This window comes from Sapajus apella, unplaced genomic scaffold (assembly GCF_009761245.1).
Source record: "Sapajus apella isolate SASKATOON/1434 unplaced genomic scaffold, GSC_monkey_1.0 scaffold33, whole genome shotgun sequence".
NCBI classification, from domain to species: domain Eukaryota; kingdom Metazoa; phylum Chordata; class Mammalia; order Primates; family Cebidae; genus Sapajus; species Sapajus apella.
The window spans coordinates 21064201-21087079 of record NW_022436973.1 but is presented as its reverse complement, the minus strand read 5'-3'; the positions used below and the strand labels follow the sequence as shown (position 1 = coordinate 21087079).

The 22879-nt window shown below is 47.5% G+C and overlaps 1 protein-coding gene across 9 annotated transcripts in view; it reads right to left on the bottom strand.

Moving 5' to 3' along the window:
• Positions 1 to 565: 565 nt before the first annotated feature.
• The window catches only part of RASSF2 (Ras association domain family member 2), a 45258-nt gene continuing 22944 nt past the window's right edge, over positions 566 to 22879 (bottom strand). For all 9 annotated transcript variants that reach the window (XM_032295499.1, XM_032295501.1, XM_032295496.1 and 6 more), the window contains 10 exons: positions 22682 to 22772; positions 18940 to 19015; positions 16805 to 16956; positions 13452 to 13540; positions 11246 to 11406; positions 10379 to 10480; positions 8703 to 8754; positions 8106 to 8227; positions 6419 to 6516; positions 566 to 4579 (listed from right to left, as the gene is read on the bottom strand). In XM_032295499.1, coding sequence (XP_032151390.1) covers positions 4510 to 4579; positions 6419 to 6516; positions 8106 to 8227; positions 8703 to 8754; positions 10379 to 10480; positions 11246 to 11406; positions 13452 to 13540; positions 16805 to 16956; positions 18940 to 19015; positions 22682 to 22740 — 981 coding nt within the window. In that variant the 5' untranslated portion in view covers positions 22741 to 22772 and the 3' untranslated portion in view covers positions 566 to 4509. The remainder of the gene's footprint in view (positions 4580 to 6418; positions 6517 to 8105; positions 8228 to 8702; positions 8755 to 10378; positions 10481 to 11245; positions 11407 to 13451; positions 13541 to 16804; positions 16957 to 18939; positions 19016 to 22681; positions 22773 to 22879) is intronic.

The window sequence follows — 22879 nt, the reverse complement described above, 5'->3', positions numbered from 1 at the left end:
ATCTAGACTAATGTTTGACCAAATATCTGGGCTCCATGGCCTAGCCAAGTTGACATATAAAATTTCATATGCTATCCCCCCCATACCATAGGGTGAAACTTGGGCCCTAGTCTAAAAATCCCACAACTGGGGAGCCATGGGGGGATGCTTCCAACAGAAGCAAGCCCAGGTGCCCAGCCCCTGCAGCGTGGCTTGGCCATTTTACAAATGAGAAAACCAAGTCCTAGAGAATGGCTCACTGAGCCGGTCCCAGGGTCCGAGAGCCAGTAATGGAGTCAGAGTGGAAAGCCAGCGTCACTGAGTAGAAGTTCCAAGCTCTTTCTTCCTCAACTCCTGGCTCTCCAGAGCCCCTCAACTGGGAGCTTCTAAGACAAACCTCTTATTTCACGTCCTATTTTGGACAAACAGCCAGCCCCAAGCATGTTCAAACCATAAACTGGAGGAAAAAAATTAACTTACCTAGTGGGTGCTCCTTCCTGTTCCTGCCCCTAACTTTACAGCCACCCTCTCACAACACAGAGCTCCTGCACCCAGCAGTCACACACAGACCCATCCATGGGGGGCATCTCTTTGAAAAGTGCTTTATTTCAAGAAGATCTAAGTCAGGTGCATTAAGACATATCAAATTGTTACAAAAATGTATGGCTCCCTAATGAGGCCTTGTCAGATTATGTTTAGATGAGTAAACACATCAGTGTATAAGTTCAAAACCAAACATTGAACCAGGTCATGTACCACTGCTGAAAGGCAAATTATAATTAAGAAAAGAATACTTCACAAGGCTAAAACAATTGGGGAAACCTTCAGAAACACTAGCAATTACACACCAGAAACATCAGCCTGGAAACAGGTCTGTGATCTACAGGGAAGACTCCAAAGGTAACGGAGGCTTTCCCATCATAGCTCGTGCATCTTGTGCTCAGTTAAACACGGTTAAAACGCAAGGGGCACTTAAACCCCACCCCTTGTAATAGGGTGAAGCTTTCTATTACATCTGAACAAAGGGGCACCACATTCATTTTTATTTTTACATCTCTAGGAAATCATATCTCATCTCATCTGACTGAAGCAAGACTGTGCAAAACAACTTAAGTGGAAACGTGAAAATGTGTGCTGCTTTATGAGGGATGCTCCTGGTGATATCCTGTCTCCCATTTCATTCTCCACGTCATGGTTTGGCCTCTGTAAGACGCTGAAATTGCCTCGTCCATGTAGAAGTTTCTCTCTTGGCAATGTATCTATGACACCACATTCTTTGTGCTATAGAGCTTTGACATAAAATGTAGTTTTTGGTTGATATGGTGGTGGTGCTGGTGTTTTTTTAAAGATAACTTCCCTTTTCTTAAGAGAGCTTCTTGCCCTTCTGTGGTCAATTACTTTCTCCACCCTCCTGACACTTTGAAATAACCAGTCAGCTCCACAGAATTCTTATCGAGACTTTTTTGCATGGAGAACAGATTGGGAGGGGCCATCATATGCCACCAATATTAGGATAAAATGTCTTTACCTAGAGGTTTCTAGGACAGAGTCCTGTTTTCTTTTGGTGAGGGAAGAAAGGATGGTGAAAATATTTCTCCTTGAAGCATCAGCATGTCTCAGGCCAAAATCTTGATGCGAGGCCCCGACATTTTTCTTGCAGGTGGGTGGCTAATATCCTGAAATCCTCTTGCCTCAACTCAACTTCAAGTTGAAGTCCATCCAGCCTAGAGACCAGTGTGTGCATTCTTCACCAACGTGTACAGGCAAGACTTCCTTTGTGCTTTTCAGCCTCTCCCCAAGATAACTGCCCCCTGCCCCGGCCTCCACCATTTAAGTCATCATGTTCCCTCTCATGTGATCACGGAGAATGTAACCTTGTGCTTAATTCCACCATCCCAGCCAGATGGGCTCAGGTTTTTCCTACACTTGATCACATTGTAACATAATCCTCTGGGAGAAAAAAAGAAGCCAGATGCAGCTAAACTGCTTTTCACAAGTTGGAAAAAAATAAATAACAACCCTATAAATTGGTCTTTTGTTTTTTATGCAATTTCAGGTTCCTTGCACACAATTACATAAACCCCCACAAATCGGTCGAAGAGTTCAAAACTGCAAGACCATGTGAGAGCAGTGAGAAAATCTGTTCCATGCCATGGCAAAGCGTCTCTGTGTCAACTGCTGCTATTTCAAAGGATCTTTCCAAAATTTCTCATCGGGTTCTTTAGGATGTGAGAAATGACCTCTGAAAACGGCAGGACAGAATCGAAAAGTGTGGTCTGCATCACGTGGCACTGTGTTGTGTAAGATGGGATCTCCTCTTTCACTTCCACCTCCTGACCTCCCATCTTTAAAAAGGCGGGTCTGCCTTAATATTGCTCCGTTGGAAAGTGAGCTGGCCAACTAAACATGTTGCACTATTTCCATATTTAACACTATTGTAGTGCTAGTGCAAATCAGAGAACTCTTCTAAACCAGAAATCGCTGTCCAATAAGAGTTAGTGGCTAGTAGTTTGCTTTGTGGAAATTCTTCTCCCAAGTCCTCCAAGGAGAATTACTGGGGCCAACTAAGGTTTTGAACATTCAAAATAAAAATTACCAGAAGAGAAGTTCTCCAAATCATTTTCTCAAATGCAAAACTCAGGAGTTGTTTGCATTCACAGAATGGTTCTTTCCCATCTGTAACAAAGGAAGCCTCTCCTGGTGCCACTCCTTGTCTTCCTACGCCAATTCTGTGCAGTTTGCAGAAGTCTTTCTGGGTTTCCACTCCATGCCCCACAGGGCTGGTGCTGCTGACCCTATGGAGGAAGGAGGCTTGCTATAACACCCATGGCAAAATGCCAGAGGCAGCATGCCATCTTTTTGCAGGCTACATTGAGACCACAGCTTTGAGCCTTTCAAAGACGCCATAGATATGAATGGGGGCAGGAGGATGCCTGGGGTAGGAACATCTCCACCAAAAAGGTCCACCTTCCTTTGGAAGCGCCAACCAGGGTCTGTCCTTTCCTCAACTGCCCAGCCCTGCAAACCTTCCTTGGAGAGAAGGTGGAGAAGAGACGGACAGTATCTTACCCCAGCAGGGCTCAGAGATGTCAGAGACGCCCACTCTTAGAAGCTCCTAGTCTTGCTCGGTTGATCTCTACAGCCAGGCACCCAGGTCCAAGCATCTGTCTACCTCCTCAAACTGTATCAGCTGCACTGCTGCCCAGCTGCCTGGCAAGCGTCCTGATGGGAGTTGTTGCCCTTTCCCCGCACTGGGGTTGACTCTAAAGATCACCTAGGTGGCTGCTCAGAGAAGCTAAGAAAGAAGCCCCATCCTCCCCATGCACCTTCACCAGGTGGCCTAAAGAGCTTCTCTGAACCCCATACTCAGTCAGTCATCACCAAGATGAGGCTTCATTCTTGGAATGCATTTCCACACGCAAGGTGAGGGCAACTGGCAAGAACCCAGAGGTTGGAAAGAATAAAGTCTTGACTGCAAACACGGCCCCAGCTTCAAATGCAGGAAGACCCTTGATGACGTGAAGATGGGCTGTGTTCAAGGCACCTGTCATTTCTGTGGGTAGGCTCGACAGTACCCTTCAGCCTGAAACTTCCTGACCACCAGGCCCTGGCCACACTAGCTGGTCAGCCCCGTGTGCACACCAATGAGATCTTTGTTTCTTGAGATGTTTCCTTCCACTCAAAGAAGCACCAGAGAGATGGGTTGACAGCTGGGTACAGAGAAACACACAGGATCCTCTCTGTCTCCTAGAGGTAGCCATGGAGGTGAGGACAGAGGCCGAATCCACTTTTTACAGGTTTCCACGTAGAACATCCCATATGTCTTTGTCATTCAAAACGATCAAAGTTTCCAGTGTAAAAACATGGGGGCTTATTGCATCTACCCCACGGATGATTTATCTTTTTATTTCCATCAGACTTCCCTCAAGATAATGTGGCTGTTATTTTGTTAATTTCCAAGGCTCTCACATTCACTGATCCTGCTAGGAATACAGGGAGAATTTCTACCAACATATAAACAACCCAAATGGTGAACCTGGAGAACCCTCTTCCCTTTCTAAACACAGGCAGACAGGTGGCTGCTCTGTGGCGCTTGAGAGGAGAAATCTTTCCTTCAACCTAAATACCCCTCAGATCATGGTTCCTCTGATTTTCTGGCCCATAAACAGCACATTTGCCAGGCTCACGGCTCTTGTGCTGGTTGCCTGGAATTTAATTACATGTGAAAGTATCAGGTAGGCACATGGACACGTACCATGTGTGCACACACATGCACACACACACATTTTGGGTCCTCCTTATAACCAAAATCAAAAGTCCTTGCGAGTGGAAGAAGGGAGAACAGGTGTCCAGGGATGGGGAGCTGTCTGCTGACTTCTACATCCAGCTTCTGGTAGCAAATGATGGCTTGGCCGGAGCTGGGGAGGTTTGCGTCTAAATGTTTCCATGGAAAGAAAGTGCCCAGCTTCCTGGGGGGGTCTTATGGCAATGGCGGCTCCTGGGGTGCCCAGATCCCCTCGTTCTCGTGGCTCAGATTGTTGCTGGGGTCTCGGCTATCTCCTCTAGCCTCTGCCGAATCATCAGCCGGAGCACAGTGTACCTGGAGACAAGAAACAGGCTCAGGGGGAGAGCAGCCAGCAACACACACTTCCCTAGGACCTTCCTGGCCACCCAGGTAACACCAAGGTCACACCAGGTACCAGTGCAGTCAAGTGCCCTGCTCTTTTGCTTCCATTACTGACCCCTACCCCTCTTTAGCCGCTTTGTTGCTTATGTTCATTCCTACAACACAATGAGAGGAAATAAAGAGGCCAAATCCAAATTAGATTATTTACTATGGGTAGAACATCTGATCAAAAAAAAAAAAAGGTAAAAAAATAACAACAGAAATAATAAGCATTCTACGAATTCAGTGGGTTTGCTTACTATGTCCAAGACACTATGCATAGTACTTCATATGCACAGTAGCTCATGAATCCTCACCTAGGCTAGATGATATAAAATTGCTAACAGTTGACCCTCTTGGGGGGTCCCACAAAAATGGCAACTCCATGTGGTCCAACCCTATATTAGAACCTGCATTCTGCAGAGGAGGCCATAGCAGCTACCAGGCATGGAGGTCTGTGGCTTGGGGGCAGTTCAGTTTTGCCATGACTTCCCCGAGCTATGGCACTGCAGCTATAGGAGTGGGCACTGTCGTCCAGGGATAAATAGACATATTCTTTATGTTCAGGCCTTTTTGCTGCACAGTAAAAGCTATTTTTAAAGTTTAGGACAGAGTTGGCCAGGCGCAGTGGCTCACGCCTGTAATCCCAGCACTTTGGGAGGCCGAGGGGAGTGGATCACTTGAGGTCAGGAGTTCAAGACCAGCCTGACCAACATGGCAAAACCCCATCTCTACTAAAAATACAAAAAAAAATAGCTAGGTGTGGTGGCACATGCCTGTAATCACAGCTACTGGGGAGGCTGAGGTGGGAGAATCACTTGAGTCTGGGGGTGGGAATTGCAATGGGCAGAGATCGTGTTATTGCGCTCCAGCCTGGATGACAGAGCAAGACTCCATGTCAAAAAAAAAGTTTAGGACATAGTAAGTGTTCAGTAAATGTTACCAGACTAGTTCTGATCATCGATACAGCAAATCCAGCATTGGCTGTATTTTCCAGTGGCAAACATTAATCACTTATTCAACCACATCTATGAAAGGCAATCTCTTTTATGACTACACGTGGCAAATAAATCACAAAATCCTCCCATAAAGAAGCTTTGTTTTTCAATCAAAATGCAATTTCCAGAAGAGAAATGTTACAAAGGGAGGAAGGGGGAGAAGAAAGGATTTTTAGAGGTCAGTGGGGCAGGCTACTTCCACTGCTAAGACAGCCTTCCTGAAATCTCTGGAACCTCCGGGTCTTGGTTAGCACTCCTTGCCCTCACCCCTCAGGCAAGTGGCAATAACACTAGCCCCAGGGACTGCACTGCCCATTGAAGTTACCCCAGACTCTGCCCAAGTCTTTGTAAATAGTCCCTCTATCAAACACCCCTCCAAGACCCTCATCGGAATGAGCATCTATCTCCTGCTGGGAGCCTGATCATATACTTAAGAAACCAGGGCACAGTCGCCTTCCCTATTTCTGAATCTAGACCCCAAAGAAATTTTAAACCAACACCTTTGCAGAGTCTTTCCATAAGAGGGAGGACAAAAGACACCTTGATGTCCCACAACAAAATGAGAAGTTGACACAAGAAGTAGAGAGATGAACACATGACACTGTCATGTCCCCACTTGAAATCCAGATTTGTCAATGGGCAGCCCCCCCTCCGAAGAAAGCCCAGAGACCCAGGCCCATGCAGCAGCTCAGCACAGTCCCTGTGAGGACCTAACAGAGGCCCCTCTGTTGAGGCCCAGGAGAAGTGCACCCAGGGCCCCAGAGGCCACGCTTACTTGCGCATCAGCTTCTTTACTTCCCGATCTTCTTCCTCCTGGAGCTTCTGAATGAAGCTTTTAAGTACCGGCATCTCGAACTTTATATACTGGGCCACCTGGGGAGAAAGAAGCACGTCTGGGTGCATGCCCTTCCCAGCATTGCTCCAATTCCTTTCAGCGCCATCCTCATACAAGGCACAAAGCCTTGGGAAGTCTTTTTTTTTTTTTTTTTTCCAGAAACCCAGGATTTCCTTAAAGGCAGGAGCCAAGTATCATTCCTCTCCAGGCTGGGAAGGAGTCTGTGACAATCACTTCACTTATGTGACACCATCTCATAACTTCTCATTTTTCATGTAATGCATTCAGTTCATGATAAAGTGACACCAAACATAGAAAAGCACTTTCTCTTGATACAGTAATGCAGAGAAAGAACCAAACCCATTATGTTTAATAAACCCATTTGTTCTGCCCTAAGAGAATGGAAAGAACGAGGGTTCAGAATGACGAATTGGGTCTCAAGACTCAAATAAGCATCCAAATATGAACTTGCTTTTGGAGAGGCTGTGGGTGCCTCTGGGGTGAGTTAAAGTTTAAAAATGGCACCAGGCATGGCGGCTCACGCCTGTAATCCCAGCACTTTGGGAGGCTGAGGCCAGTGGATCACTTGAGGTCAAGAGTTTAAGACCAGCCTGGCCAACATGGTGAAACCCTGCCTCCACTAAAAATACAAAAATTAGCCAGGCATGGTAGCACACACCTGTAGTCCCAGCTACTTGGGAGTCTGAGGCAGGAAAAATCGCTTGAACCAGGGAGGTGCCACTGCACTCCAGCCTGGGCAACAGAGCAAGACTCCACCTCAAAAAAAAAAAAAATTAAAAAATGGCTTTCCTTCCCCCACCAGAATCCCCACCCTGCTCTATCAACTCTCCTTCCTGGGAGAAGTATATTTCTCTACCCTATTAATGTTGAGCTCGTCCATGTGACTGGCTTTGGCCAATGGAATGTGTGTGGACATGACACACCAAATCTGAGTGGTGGCTTCAAATATGCTTACGTGATTTGACCTGGTTTCTCGTGCTCCAAGATGGCTCACTTCTTGTATTTGTGTGTGTGTGTGTGTGTGTGTGTGTGAGAGGGTCTTGCTGTATCTACCACCCAGACTGAAGTGCAGTGGTGTCATCACAGGTCACTCCAGCCTAGACCACTTGGGCTCAACTGATCCTCCCACTTCAGCCTCCCAAGTAGCTGGGACCACATGCACACACCACCATGCCCGATTACTTTTAAAAAGTTTTTTGTTGAGACAAGGTCTCGTTTTGTTGCCTGGACTAGTCTCAAATCCCTGGTCTCAAGCAGTCCTCCTGCAGTGACCTCCCAAACTGTTGGGATTACGGGAGTGAGCCACCACAACCAGCCAACAGCTAACATCCTAGCATTGCTAAAAGAGTGTTTGCAGACATTTCTCATCCCTCTCACAGTACCCTAGGAAGGTTCAAGCAATTTACTCCTTCTATGGAAATCACTTTCTGCCTGGGCATTCCTCCAGCAACTCCTACCTTCAGCCTGGCTTCAAGAGAACCTGGTACTGAAGAACAGCATAAAAGGGAGCATTGGTCAAAAAAGTCATTCCATACCCTAGTTGCAGGTGACCCAACCAAATCCCCAACCTCCTGAGGACAGAACACCTGACCCAGAGGGGACTCACATCATAGGTGACTTCCTCCACCTGGTCCTTCTCCATTAGAAACACTTTGGAGACCTGCTCACATGGGCCCTGGAGGATTCGGGCAATCAGCGGGTAATCGGTGGTCTTCAGCTTCTGTTTCTCTGTAATCACACACAACCAGCAGCAGCCCTGAGTTTGGCCTAAGGCCTTTCTCACATTAAGTAGTGGTCAACGCAGGGGTTCGAATGGACCAGGCACCTTAGGAGATGCCGCCATATAAGTCAGGAGACTGATTTATACATGAACTATTCCATAGATGTAAAAAGCAACCTCCTCCCACTCCCCTCCCCACTCAACAGCACCACCATGCCTCAAACCCCTTGGAGGATTTGGGTTTATCTGTCTCTTGAGAAAATCTAGTTCGTTTTTTAATAGGCAGTTCGGTTTAGGATTTGTTTACTGACCACATAAGGCAATCCCTAGTGGACTCACACAGCAAGCCCATCAGCCTTGAAAGCAAACAACATTTGGAAGTCCAAAACCCAAACAACAAGCAAAGGAGGCAGAGGTATTTTTTTAACTTGCTATTTTGAGATAATTAGAAGTTTTAAAGTACACTGTAGCCTTCAGACTTACCACCACTCGTATGGACCACGTACAAGGCAAACTCCTCTGCTGAATTCTCAATCTGAAGCAGGAACAAAAGATACTTATGGAAAGTGTTTATTTAAACATCCCAGTTTCGAGCCTTTTTCTCTTCTTTAACAATGCAAAGCTAAGTGTATTTTAGGCTGTTTTGAGGGGAGAGCTATTTATCTACAACTCTCAGAAATGATGAGAAGATCGAGAAGGCAGATGAGTTGATCAATAATACAGTCATGCGCTTAACCAAGAGGATGCATTCTGAGAAATGTGTCACTAGGCAATTTCATTGTGGAAACATCACAGAGAGTACCAACACAAACCTGGATGGCACAGCCTACTACACGCCTAAGACATATGGTACGGCTATTGCTCCTAGGCTACAAACTTGTACAGCATGTTACTATACTCAGTGCTGTAGGCACTTGTAACACAATGGGAAGCATTTGTGTGTCTAAACATACAAAAACACAGAAAAGGTACAGTAAAAAATGGATTATAATCTTACAGAACCGCCGTCGTATATGTGGTGCATCACTGACCAAATGGGTCGTTCCGTGGCACATGACTAGGATAGATAATAGCTGTTGTCTATTGCAATATGCCACGCATAGTTCTATAAGTGTTAAAGGTTTCAACCCATCTAATGCTCCCGACAATACCGTAGCGAGGTCCCATTATCCTCATTTCACGATGATGAAGCAGAGGCAGAGGTAGGTTAAGTTGCCCGCCCAATTCATCCAACTCACAGTTGCTCAATGGAGATCTGAACTCAGAGTGTTCTTAGGTTGCTAGGCTACACTGGCTTCCACTAAAAATAAGAATACCTGGTCTCCAAAAGATCACTGGTCTCCAAGAAATTGCAGAAAACACAGAGCAACAGGACTTTAAAAGCACTCCCACACTATAATTTACACATCTATTTAAGTATCATATTTTTTTTTTTTAGACGGAATTTCGCTCTTGTTACCCAGGCTGGAGTGCAATGGCGCAATCTCTGCTCACCGCAACCTCCGTCTCCTGGGTTCAGGCAATTCTCCTGCCTCAGCCTCCTGAGTAGCTGGGATTACAGGCACGCGCCACCATGCCCAGCTAATTTTTTGTATTTTTAGTAGAGACGGGGTTTCACCATGTTGACCAGGATGGTCTCGATCTCTTGACCTCGTGATCCACCCGCCTCAGCCTCCCACAGTGCTGGGATTACAGGCGTGAGCCACCGCGCCCGGCTAAGTATCATATTTTATATAAGTAGGTTTCCCAGCTGTGTCCCAGAAGTCAATCTTTGCACTGAGCCCAAAACTAGTCATCAGACCCCAGGGTCCTTCTAAAGTAGCCAGTAGCCCATAAAGGATTTGAGGGCTGATATTTCTCAAACTTTGGTAGGCATCCGAACCCCCTGTAGGCTTGTTAGACGGTGTCCCCGGCCTACCCCTCACAATTTCTGATTCAGCGGGTCTGGGGTGGGGACTGAGAATCTGAATTTCTAACAGGCACCCAGGTGATGCTGATGCTGTGGACCTTGTCTTGGATCATGAGGATCTAAAGCACCCAAGCCCTCTGCCCAGCATCCCGCAAACCATACAATTCCCATAGCTCCCCGCACAACCACTCTAGGGGTCCCAGGGCACACCTGCGACCCTATCCGTGGACAGCCAGCAAAGGGAACTTGCCTTAAACTTGTTGAGCAGAAGCTTCAGGACCTGTGGGGTGGTCATGGTGCTATTGATGCGGACGTTGGTGACAGAGCCATAGGCTGGCGTGAACACGGATGTCTGTCGATAGAAGGGGCCAGCTCAGGGTGGGAGTGGGAACAAGGACCCAGTGCTAAAATCCAGGTGCGGTACAGGGCACAGTGATGATACTCACAATGTACCCCCTGGGAGCCGACGTCGGCAGCCTGGCAAGCGCAGGCTTTACAGACAAAGCAGCCCTAGGGGTTTGCATAATTCAGTTCATGCTCCACACTCACAAAGACCCTTCCGCTGGGACTTCGGCACAAGGCTGTCTCTGACCATTCTCCCACCATGCACTTCCCTCCAGGGGCAGGATTTGAACAGAGCAGGAGGAAAGGAGGGGTCAGCTGGCTCAGGCGGGGTTGGTGGTGCACTGACACCCCCAGGACTGAGACCTGCAGCTCTGCTTCGGAAGCAGCGCTGAGCTCCAGGAAAAGCCAGACCATACACCAACTGGGGGCACAGTATGCAGGAAGAGGGTGTAACATGGATTTTCTTGTGAGGGACTGAGGAGCTGTGTTTATGGGGTCTTCAAGGCTACAGCAGGGACTGCTTTGTATAGCCCCACTGAATTCACCCACCACCCTAGGGGGAACCCACAGGGGGGCTCTGAGCCTTCTGACCTGGGGTCCCTCCACCCTCAGGAGCCAGCAGGGCTTGCAGCCCACCCACAACCCAAAGACTAAACAGCAGCACACACTTGACTTCCCAGGCATCGCACCACCCACCACATGGCTGTAGCCCTGAGGTGACAGCTACCCAGGAAGGGGTCATCCCCCTCCCCTGTCCCCCCGTCCACTTTACCTTATGGTTGTAGAAATGGCCATTGATGGAGAAGCGATGGCGTCTGATTCGCCGCTGGTCACTAGGCGTCCTCACATTGCCACGGCGACGCACCCCAACATCACTGCGTGTGCGCATCAGCTGTGGGGTGTCCTCCTGCAAGGGCTTCAGGCCCCTGGAGTCTGAGAGAAGAGAGGCAAATGAGAAGTCCTCTCCTTGTGGCCAGTGCTACAGCACCCACTGTCTCTAAAAACATGTATTTTATACAAATAGTATTTTCTGTTTTTATATATATATAAAATATATATATATATATTCTGTTTATATATATATAAAAATATATATAAAAACATATTTTATACAAATAGTATTTTCTGCTGGGGGAAGACATAATGCAGAATTTATAGAGAAGCTATACAGTGAAAAGTTCAGAAAACACTTCAGACCCGAGCTCCCTGGGTTCAAATCCCAGCTCCATGATTGCCATATATCACTAACCTCTCTGTGCCTCAGTATTTTAATATATAAAATGGGGGTAATAATAATATCCATCTCAGAGGATTGCTAAGGGTTTAAATGAGTTGATACACATAAAACGCTTAGACTAGTGCCTGGCACAGGCAGGTAACAAGATACCGCAAACGAACCCTGACACATGCTACGCACGGATGAACCTTGAGGACGTTATGCTCCATGCAACAAGTCAATTACAAAACAGCAAATACTGAATGATTCCAGCTATATGAGGTACTTAGGGTGTACCTCATATAAGTGTACATCATATAACTGAGGTACACTCTAAGTACGTTCTAGGTACATTCAAAATTACAGCGACAGAGAGTAGAATGATGGTTGTCAGGGGCTAGAGGGAAAGGATCTGGGGAGCTATTGGGAGTTTAACGGGTGCAGAGTTTCAGTTTCACAAGATGGGAAGAGTTGTGGAGATGGATGGTGGTGATGGTTTACATTATGAGTGTATTTCACACCCCCGAACTGTACACTCGAAATGGTTAAGATGGTAAATGTTATGTAGATCTTACCACAATAAAAAAATTAGAAAAAATAATGCTTAATAGAGCATACATATAAAAATATATGGGGTTCCCATGGTATATTTCTATCTTGTATGTATATAAATATAAAATGTTGACATTAATCATAAGTAGATTAATCAGATCTTATTAAAATATACTTAATCCATGTTATCTAAAAAAGATTTTGCAAACTGACAATATCTATGAAAATTTAAACCCAGAAATTCCACTTGAGAATCGTACGTGCTGACAAATGTGAGATGTGACACATGTATAAGGCCACTGACTGCAAACTTGTCAGAGCAGAGACTGAAAATGACTTAACTGTCTATCAAAAAGGAGTGATGACATAAATTGTGCTTTTTCCATACAATGAAATAATGCAGAGCTGTAAAGAATGAGGAAGTTCTTTATAAATTTGTAAGGAAAAGTTCCCCAGATAAACTGATCAATGAAAACGAATGTGCAAAATGCTACCGCTTGCAGAAATAGGTAAAGAAAAGAGACTACATCTGACCAGGCGCAGTGGCTCATGCCTACAATCCCAGCACTTTGGGAGGCTGGGGTGGGCAGAGCACTTGAGGCCAGGAGTTCAAGACCAGCCTGGCCAACACAGCAAAACCCTGTCACCACTAAAAATATAAAACTTACCTGGGCTTGGTGCACATGCCTTTAATCCTAGCTACTCAGGAGGCTGGAGAGGGAAGATCACTTGAACCCGGGAGGCACTGAGCCAAGATTCACGAAGGAAGGAAGGAAGGAGGGAGGGAGGGAGGGAGGGAGGGAAGGAAGGAAGGAAGGAAGGAAAGAAGGAAGGTGGGAGGGAGGGAGGGATGGAGGGAGAGAAGGGAAGGACAGAAGGGGAGGGAGGGAGGGAGGGATGGAGGGAGGGAGGGAGGAAAGGAGAGGAGGGAGGAAATGGAAGGAGGGAGGGAGGGAGGGCAGAAAAACTACATCCACCCATAAAGGTATGTCGATGTGCTTTGCCTATATTTGGATAGACTATCTCAGGAAGGATGTTCTTGGGATGCTTCTAGGTGGGTGGATGAGGTGGGTGACTTCATTCTCTCCCTTTGAATCTTGAAGCATATACATTTCATATTCTCAAAAATAAATAACAGTTTATACCATCTACCACAGCGGTCTTCACATGGTTGGTCCCTAGCTGGAAGCACCTTCCCCCACACATGTACCTGTGGGGCTTGGCATCTGGTCACCCTCCGGCGGTGCATCCACCTCTGAGATCTGAACGTTGGGCACAGTCAGGGGCTTCAGGGTGGTTCTGGGGGTGGACAAAGGGGAGAGGAGAGATGAGTTTAACCCCTGTGGAGAGATGCCCCACACCCGCCGGACCCCACTCCTGCAAGGGGAGAACTTTGCTAGTGCCAGGCTGGGTACTGGCACACATCAGGTGACGAAGGGTGCAGATGGGCTGCGCCGAGCATCCCATGAGGCTGGCCCAGCTCCCAGGCCAAGCAGTGGGTGGAGCAGGGGGAGTTCTGGAGGGAGAAGATGTTCTTTTCCAGCATCTGCAGCAACACACGCATCGGCTTCATCAAGCCTAGGATGGAGGACGCCAAAGAACAAAACCCATGTGCTGCCTGCACTGCTTCCAAGCATGATGGGTTCTGTGGCTGATTTGGAAAACTCCAATAATAGCCATTTGTTTCGCAGGGTAAGATTCTAGTTCAGACTCATTGCTTCTGAAATAACTCATAACTGCTTCTGGCATTGAAAAGGAATGGGGAGTAACAGGTTGGCCACTACAAGGGCCGGGGCAGCTTTGGAAGGGCACTGACAGTGCTCTCAGGGTTGCACGGACGGAGTCCTCATCCAGGCTGAAGAAAGGGTTAGGAGGAGGCCGTCCAAGCTGAGACCCTGGTTTGCCATCATAACTGGCAAATAACTTCTCGAAGCCAAAAAGGACAAAGAGAGCAGCTCAGAAAAACATTCAAAATCAACAGAGGATTTGGCTGGAAAGGAGAATCATATTTGACCAATGAGGACCAACTCATGGTGAGAAGAGCATGGGCTCCCTGGGGCCCAGGAGAGATAAACTTCATGTTCTGGGTAGGATTGTTTTAAGGGAGGACAATTAAAATGGAAAATCTAAGAGAACTTCCTATTGTAGTTTAACTCATATACTTCTGAGCCACAAAATGGACCTGGCCAGAGCCTCTGGGGAATGGTGAACCCTTGGCACCCAGGGCAGCCACTCCCCACTCCCTGATTTAAAGCCCTCATTCTTGCTGAAGTAGCAACTGGTCTCAGTATCCTTCGCTTTTTTTTTTTTGGCAGGGGTCGGGGGGCAGAGTCTCTGTCACCCAAGCTGGAGTGCAGTGGTGTGATCTTGGCTCACTGCAATCTCCGCCTCCCAGTTCAAGTGATTCTCCTTGCCTCAGCCTCCTAAGTAGCTGAGATTACAGCCATGCACTGTGCCTGGCTTATTTATTTATTTATTTATTTATTTATTTGTAGAGTCAAGGGTTTCACCATGTTGCCCAGGTTGGTCTCAAAACCCCTGACCTCAAGTGATCAGCCCTCCTCGGCCTCTCAAAGTGCTAGGATTATAGGTGTGATCCACCAGGCCCAGCCTCAGGATCCTTCTACAGACAGTAGTCTAGGCATTCACTTTATTATAGCTGACATCTAAAGGACATCATTTACCATTCCTGAAAATTCTACCAAAGTATTTTTCAGGTTTCAAGAGTCAACCAAGACCAGCCTGATACCACAGAGAGGGGAGAAGAAGCAGGTGGAGTGAAGGAGCCCTTGGCAGCCCAAACCAAAGGCGACAGTGCCAAATGAAATCTTCAAAGTCATCTCACTTAGGGAATAGAATATAAATGTGGGGTCAGGGTCAGGCTGTGAAATGGCCTTGGTCATTGGAAATCAAACACAGCCATAACGCTGGGTGTGGTGGCTCACAGCTATAATCCCAGCACTTTGGGAGGTCACGATGGGAGGATTGTCCGAGGCCAGGAATTTGAGACCAACCTGGGCAACATAGTGAGACCCCATCTCCACAAAAAATACAAACATTAGCCAGGTAGGGCCAGGTGCAGTGGCTCATACCTGTGGTCCCAGAACTTTGGGAGGTTAAGGCGGGTGGACAGCTTGAGGTCAGGAGTTTGAGACCAACCTGGCCAACATGGCGAAACACCCTCTCTACCAAAAAATAAAAAAATTGGCTGGGTGTGGTGGTGGGCACCTGTAATCCCAGCTACTCAGAGAATCGCTTGAACCCGAGAGGCAGAGGTTGCAATGAGCCAAGATCGCACCATTGCAATCCAGCCTGAGCAACAGAAAAAAAAAAGACGGGGGGTGTGCACCTGTAGTCCCAGTGGCTGGGGAGCCTGAAGTGGGGGAATCACTTGAGCCTGGGAGGTTGAGGCTGCAGTGAGCTGTGAATATGCCACCGCACTCCAGCCTGGGAAACAGAGTAAGACCTTGTCTCAAACCAAAACAAAATAAAAACACAGTGATAGTGCTGAAAGCAAAGCAGAGCATGAAACCAGCAAAGTTAGATGAAACCAAAGAACCTGAACCAGACACCTAGCGCCTATGGGGTGGGCGACAATTTTCCTCCTTAAATCCCCTTGGAAAGAAACCAGACCAGCTCCAGGGTTTGGCCACATAGTAGGGTTCTCTCAATTGTAGAGAAACGTAGATTTGGCTGTGGAGTTTAGCAAAGTGTTCAATGTGGTCAACAGACATGGTTCTCATTTAAACCAGAAAAAAAAAAAAAAAGGTCACTGTGGTTTTGGCCGAGAGGGAAGCATACTCCACCCAGGCTGGGGCCGAAGGCAGTCAGCATCAGCAGGTTTCAGGATGGAGCCAGGCTAGTCACTTGATCCTAAAACTCAAGTCCCAGAAAGACAATAAAGAGGGCATTCAGTGGTGCATTCGGTGGCTTACTCAGCCATGGAGGATAACAACAGACAGCATAGGTCTTCCCAGCACTTCTGGTGGGGACTTGGACTACCAACCATCACACCACACCCTGGCTCCCCATGTGGTCTGCAGGGAGCACACCCCTGGCTGATGTCGCTTGGCTGACTCTGACAGAGCCTGACATCCCTTTTCCTCTTCCAGTTTCCCCAGGATTCAGAGAGCTTTGGTCAGAAGGTTCAAGTCGTAAACGCTTTGGAGCAGGGCCATTCTATGAGGAGTGGTCCTAGTGCGGAGGATGCTGGGGTATGGGGTGCCCTGTTAGAAATCTGCAAGCTGGGCCTCACTAGCCATCAGCAACTCTGCATAGAGCTCTCCCTGAGGGAGGACTCTGTGACTCAGCAGCTCCCTCCTATGACTCAGCAGCTCCCCTCCTGTGACCTCATCAGTGATTGTGGTGACAGGAAGGGGGCCCAATCACAACCACATCTGCCCCTTGCTCCTCATTCCAAGCTCAAGGCAGGTGGAGAGTAAAGGTGGTGGGAGGAGGAGCCAGGATCAGGGCTGCAGGGAAGAGGGCAGCATTTACCTGCTCGAGACACATAGAACCCCCAGGCACCCTGGTCATCTCCCGGCCCCATCTCTCCTCACTCACCCCTGAGCCCCCAGGTTACAGCCAGAGTGCCAGGAGGAAGAGGACGGAGGGGGCCGAATGCGCTCGTTGTCATCCTGCATCTGCAGGCGGATGGGCCGGCGAAGGCCCCAGGAGATGTTCAGGAGCCCCTCCACGATGAATTCATCTTCTTCCTGCCCACAAAGCAATTGGAGTGGTAAGCCCAGAAAAGCCCCCATGGAAGCCAAGACAGTGCTGAAGGACAAATGACACATTCTTCATATGTCCTAGCTGGGTGCCCCCAGTTTGTATGCACAGGATGGGGGCAGCTGCCCAGTTCACACCCCAGCTCTGAGACACTTTCCCCCAGCCCTGAAGCTGACCTCACAGATCAGCACAAAAGTTGCCGTGAAATTCAAATACATATGTGCAAATTATAAAAGCATTTTTTTTCTTTTTATCCTAATGACTTTTAAAGAAAGCAGAATGCATGTCTTAAAAGAAGTGAGACTAGCCTTGCTAACAGAAGCAAGAACTGAATGCTTGAGTTAGCTACATCCCGTCCCCTACTACGGAAAAGGATGTCTCTTGAGCTAAAAGTGTTTAGCAATCCAACCCGGTGGTTTGAAGGAAACTTAAAGCAACACTTCCCAAAGTTTATTCTACAGAACACTGGCTCCTCTAGCAGATGAACTGTTGTCTTTAAAAGGGTGTCAAGTGATCATGAGCTGGGAGAGGCTGTGCTAATCAGATTTCCTAACAGCAGACTGTCCCAGGTTCTGTAATAAGCTAACGGGCTACATGACAACTCTCCAGCAGGTGAATAAATTTTGCAGGAGTCCCTAATTTATACCCAAAGGTTGCTGACTAATTAGATGTTAAATGTAAAACTATTGTAAGGCCATTTATATGTTCTATCCCAAAGAATTGGGACTCACTTACGAATATGAAATCCTTTAATTATGGAACACTTTTAATCCTTTATTCTACAGGACATACCCCAGGAAAGCTATTTGAGAACGAAAATCTTGCATAGCCCTGCTACTGATTAGTAAAAGCTTGGAGGGAAATCCCTAAAAGAATCAGCTCTGCTCTCCCTAGTCTCAGAAACACCTTTCTGAACCCATGTTTTATGGGCTGACCAAGTGTCAGATCTGGGTCATGGCCACATCTTCAGGACAAGCCCCATACATGAAAATGACATCAGCCCAATGAGCAACTCACTTGGGCCCCAAAATCATCCTCAAAGAGGGAGGAAGGAATAAAGAGGGCAGGAGAGGCAGGAAACGATTTTAGGGCACTTCGGAGTCCTGGGGAGAAATGCTGCATGTAAACATAAGCAATTTACACGGCCGTCCCCTGGGCAAGTTGGGCATCATTATTTTACACATTATTTGTAGGTCAGAATTTAACCCCAAACAGGATTTTGTCTAAGTGGAGTGATTTGAAGGACACGGAATAGGCCACTACATCCTATGCACTGTCCCCAAGCAACCTGCCCTAGCAGCTGAAATTCCACCATCTGTTACCTGTATCTATGGATTAAATCGACACAGCTTGATAACCTGAAAGTGTGTTTCAAAGGGCATTACACATATGGACGTTTTTATCAGTCAAGTATAAACTTGAGTATAAACTACTCTGTCAGACTCCTTTATAACTCATCATCTATCTGATAACAGCCTTTAGAGAAATGGATACAGGAAGAGCAAGCTCAGTTTCGGGATGGGGGCCAGATGAATAACAAAGGCAACCTAGGACGACCAGGTATGGGGACAGGGCGAGTGCCACCATTCTGAGTGTTGTGTGCTTTGCCCAGGTCACTGCAGTGACAGGACTTGGGCCTAGATGTTTAAACACAGAGGACTGGGTGGGTTCCCGGATTGCCTGGAAAGGTCACTTCATGAAAGCTCTCTCTGGAGAATCTCCCCCATGAGACTGGGCTAGCTCAGCCACACATCTACAGGAATGTCTCTGGAACACATCTCTGAAATTTCATCCTTTTTAGAACAAAACTGGGCCTGGAGTCTTCTTCCAAAGAACCCCAAGGACTCTCACTAGCATCCTAAATGAGAAGCAGGCAGGGATCTCTTGGGACCTCAGGGACCTTCAGACCCAGAACATATGGTGACAAGGCCTGGAATAGCCAGTCAGGGCCTTCCCTGAAGAATCCTTACCTCCCGGTGCCGGAGCTGTAAATTCTGGCCTTCATAGTATAAGTTGTAGGTCTTCAGATGCAAGAGAAGTTCATTTCTTAGGAGGAAAAATACAACAGATATAACATTATCAGCTGAAGCCACTTATTATGCAGTTGTTCCCTCTTTCTCTCACCTCTCACCTGGCCTTCGGTCACCCCACTTTGGGTGTTTGTCCACATGTACATACACACACATGTGCATGCACACAGGGTTCTGCCGCCACCGCCCCATAAGTGGAGTGGTTTGAAGGACACGGAATAGGCCACTACATCCTATGCATAACCATCTTCCCCCAGGATCAAAGTCAAGAGTGAGCACCACCCCAGAACAAGGCTGAATGTAAGGAGCAACTCCAGGGCACCGAGGCGGACATTGGTGGCAACACTCCCAAACCTAGCTGAATAAGCAGGTGTTAATAAGCCACCGATTAACTTAGACAAGCACTCCAGAGCCCACAGACAGCGAATCTCCTGCCTGGCTGTGGCCTCTTCTTCAAGCACGCTGTGAATGAGGAAAGGACAATAAAGAAAAGCCTTCACAAGACTCAGAAGCTGGCCAGGCGTGGTGGCTCAACCCCGTAATCGCAACACTTTTGGAGGCCAGGGCCGGTGGACCACTTGGTTAGGAGTTCAAGAGCAGCCTGGCCAACATGGTGAAACCCCGTCTCTAATAAAAATACAAAAATTAGCCAGGCATGGTGGTGCACGCCTGTATTCCCAGCTACTCAGGAGGCTGAGGCAGGAGAATCACCTGAACCTGGGAGGCGGAGGTTGCAATCAGCTGAGATCACACCACTGTACTCCAGACTGGGTGACAGAGTGAGTCTCCGTCAAAAAAAAGAAAGAAAGAAAGAAAAAAAGGAAAAAAAAGATTCAGAAGCTTCCAGGCTGTTCAGAAGCTAAAAAGGACAGGTTTGAGCTACACCAGCTTATGCTTCATAGAGATGACCTCATCATCTCTATGAATGTTTAAAAACTGGCAAACTCCCGTCAACAGCAGAATGGGTGAAAACACAGCAGAATACTACCAGCGAAGAGAATGTGAATGAACTACATGCCTGGGGGTGACTCTCATGGGAATTATAGGATATGTGCTTTTTCTTAAATCTAGCTTCTTTCACAGAAAAGCAAAAAAAAAAAAAAAAAAAAAAAAGACACAAGAAAAACATATCATATTCCATTGCTATATAGTTCAAAATAGGGCGTGAGAATTCAGGATAGTGGTTCACCTTGGGGGGTAGTAACAAGAAGTGGGCATGAGGCAGCTTCCGGGCCCTGCAATACTTTTTCAGTTCATAAAATTAGGGCAGGGAGCGGTGGCTCATGCCTGTAATCCCAGGACTTCGGGAGGCTGAGGTGGGCGGATCATGAGGTCAGGAGATTGAGACCATCCTGGCTAACACAATGAAACCCCATCTCCACTAAAAATACAAAAAATTAGCCAGGCATGGTGCCAGGCACCTGTAGTCCCAGCTACTCAGGAGGCTGAGGCAGGAGAATCGCTTGAACCCGGGAGGCAGAGGTTGCAGTGAACCGAGATCAAACCATTGCACTCCAGCCTGGGCGACAGAACCGGACTCCATCTCAAAGAAAAATAAAAAATAAAAAAAATAAACCCTTAGAAACTCCCCCTCTGAAGCCTAGTACTGGGCTTCCTTAGCCACCAGGTTTTCCAAGTGGCTGCCGTGGGAGTCCAGCTCTACTGCACACGGCCAGAGACGAGGTTTCACCCGCTTTGTGATCAGGGAAATCCTTCATCAACCCTGAGAATGCACGAGTCAAGTTTCATCTAAAAGTGGGTGTTTTCTACTCCATGTGGGATGAGAGGAGAGAGAGGTGGAGGGGGTCAGGGTTGCTGTGTGCCTTGTTTAGTCTAAGGTAAGAGGTGATAGAGTTTAGCCCCTCTGAACCCAGCCAATCAGTGGAGAGATTTGGAACCATGCCAAGAGTCAAAACCCACTGGAAAGGCCAAGAAACTCCTGACAAGTTAAACCTAGATAGATCAGCGTGATTCTATGAAAGTTGAAATGAATTCGTGGAAAAGGCGATTCCAAATAACCTAAGACAAAAAGCCGTTTGGTACTTTTGAACACACAGATCTGAAACTGGGAGAGAAAATCACTGGTTGGTAGAAGTCCCTGGGGATATCTGCCCATAAAGAGATAAGAATGGTCAGATGTTAACATGCGCACGCCTGTGATCCCAGCACTTTGGGAGGCTGAGGCGAGTAGATGTTGAGGTCAGAAGATTAAGACCATCTGACTAACACGGTGAAACCTTGTCTCTACTAAAAATACAAAAAAATAGCTGGGTGTGGTGGCAGGTGCCTGTAGTCCCAGCTACTTGGGAGGCTGAGGCAGGAGAATCACTTGAACATGGGAGGCAGAGGTTGCAGTGAGCCGAGATTGTGCCACTGCACTCCAGCCTGGGCAACAGAGTGAGACTCCGTCTCAAAAAAAAAAAAAGTGTCAAGTGTGTCTGAGGACTTAAAACAATTTAGTCTCAGATAAATTAAATATTTAATTAAGATAGAGAAATCCTGGCTGGGCGCAGTGGCTCACACCTGCAATCCTAACACTTTGGGAGGCCCAGGCAGGTGGATCACTTGAGGTCAGGAGTTCGAGACCGGCCGAGCCAACAAGGTGAAACCTTGTCTCTACTAAAAGTACAAAAATTAACTGGGTGTGGTGGCACATGCCTATACTCCCAGCTACTCAGGAGGCTGAAGCAGGAGAATCGCTTGAACCCAGAAGGCAGAGGTTACCATGAGCTGAGATGGTGCCACTGCACTCCAGCCTGGGTGACAGAGGGAGACTCCTTCTCAGAAAAAAAAAAAAAGAAAGAAAAAGAAAAAGATAGGGAAATCCCTATGCTGGACATAAAAATATGTCCTTGAACTTCCAATTCAAGGGTCTATTGTGGCTCAAGCCCAGTCACATTAGCAAAAAGCCTGAGCTTAAGAGACTTTAGTGCATAGAAAGCAATTAAATTGTCCCCTTCTATTCGGAGGCACCTGTGCCAATTTTAGCCAGAACCAGAGCAGCCCAGGGACACACTACCCCAGCCAGGACTCCCCGGGAACACCACAGACAGGACAGAGAGCAATGTCTAAGTCCGTTCTGGCTACCGTACCACACCCTGGGTGGCTTCTAAACAACAGAAATTCACTTCTCACAGCTCTGTGGCCAGGAGGTCCAAGGTCAAGGTAGAGTCAGTGTCTGATGATAGCCCTCTCCGCACAGACAGTGCCTTCTCACTGCGTCCTCACACCGTGGAAAGAAACATAAGCTCCCTTGGCCTCTTCTATAAGGGTGCTTAGATCTAATCATAGCTCAGAGGTCCCAGCTCTTATACCATCACCTTGCAGTTAAATTTCCACATAGGAATTTGAGGGAGACACAAACATTCAGAAGACAGCGAACAGCCACCAGCCAACTCCTCCTTCTAGAAGCCTTCCAGGACACCACACCTTTTGAGCCCCCAAAGGTCTTGACTTCCCGTTTACCACCCCCCTCCAGGCCAGGCTCCGGGGGCATGTTTTTATCTCTAGCAGCAGCCCTGATGTTCTCACAAGCCCAAGTTCAGCTTGACTCCTTCCCACACACAGGAGCCCCGCCAGTCTGACACACAGGGGAGGCCCCTGCCAGCGGCTGCCATCTACCCCCAACACCCCAGCAGGGGACTGGCCACCGGGAACACAACACTCCAGCAAAATGTCTTACTTGGAAATGTATTTATCTTGTCCACATGGGACTAGGGACGTTTGGTGACTGTAATCCATTCTTCCTTTCTCTTTTCATCGGAAGGAGAGGCCTATATTTGGAAGGAGAAGACAGACATTAAAGTCAGCTTGTGTCCTTGTGAACTGAGCAGATCTTGAGGTGGGGAAGGGGCACAACATTGGACACCACAGTTCTCCA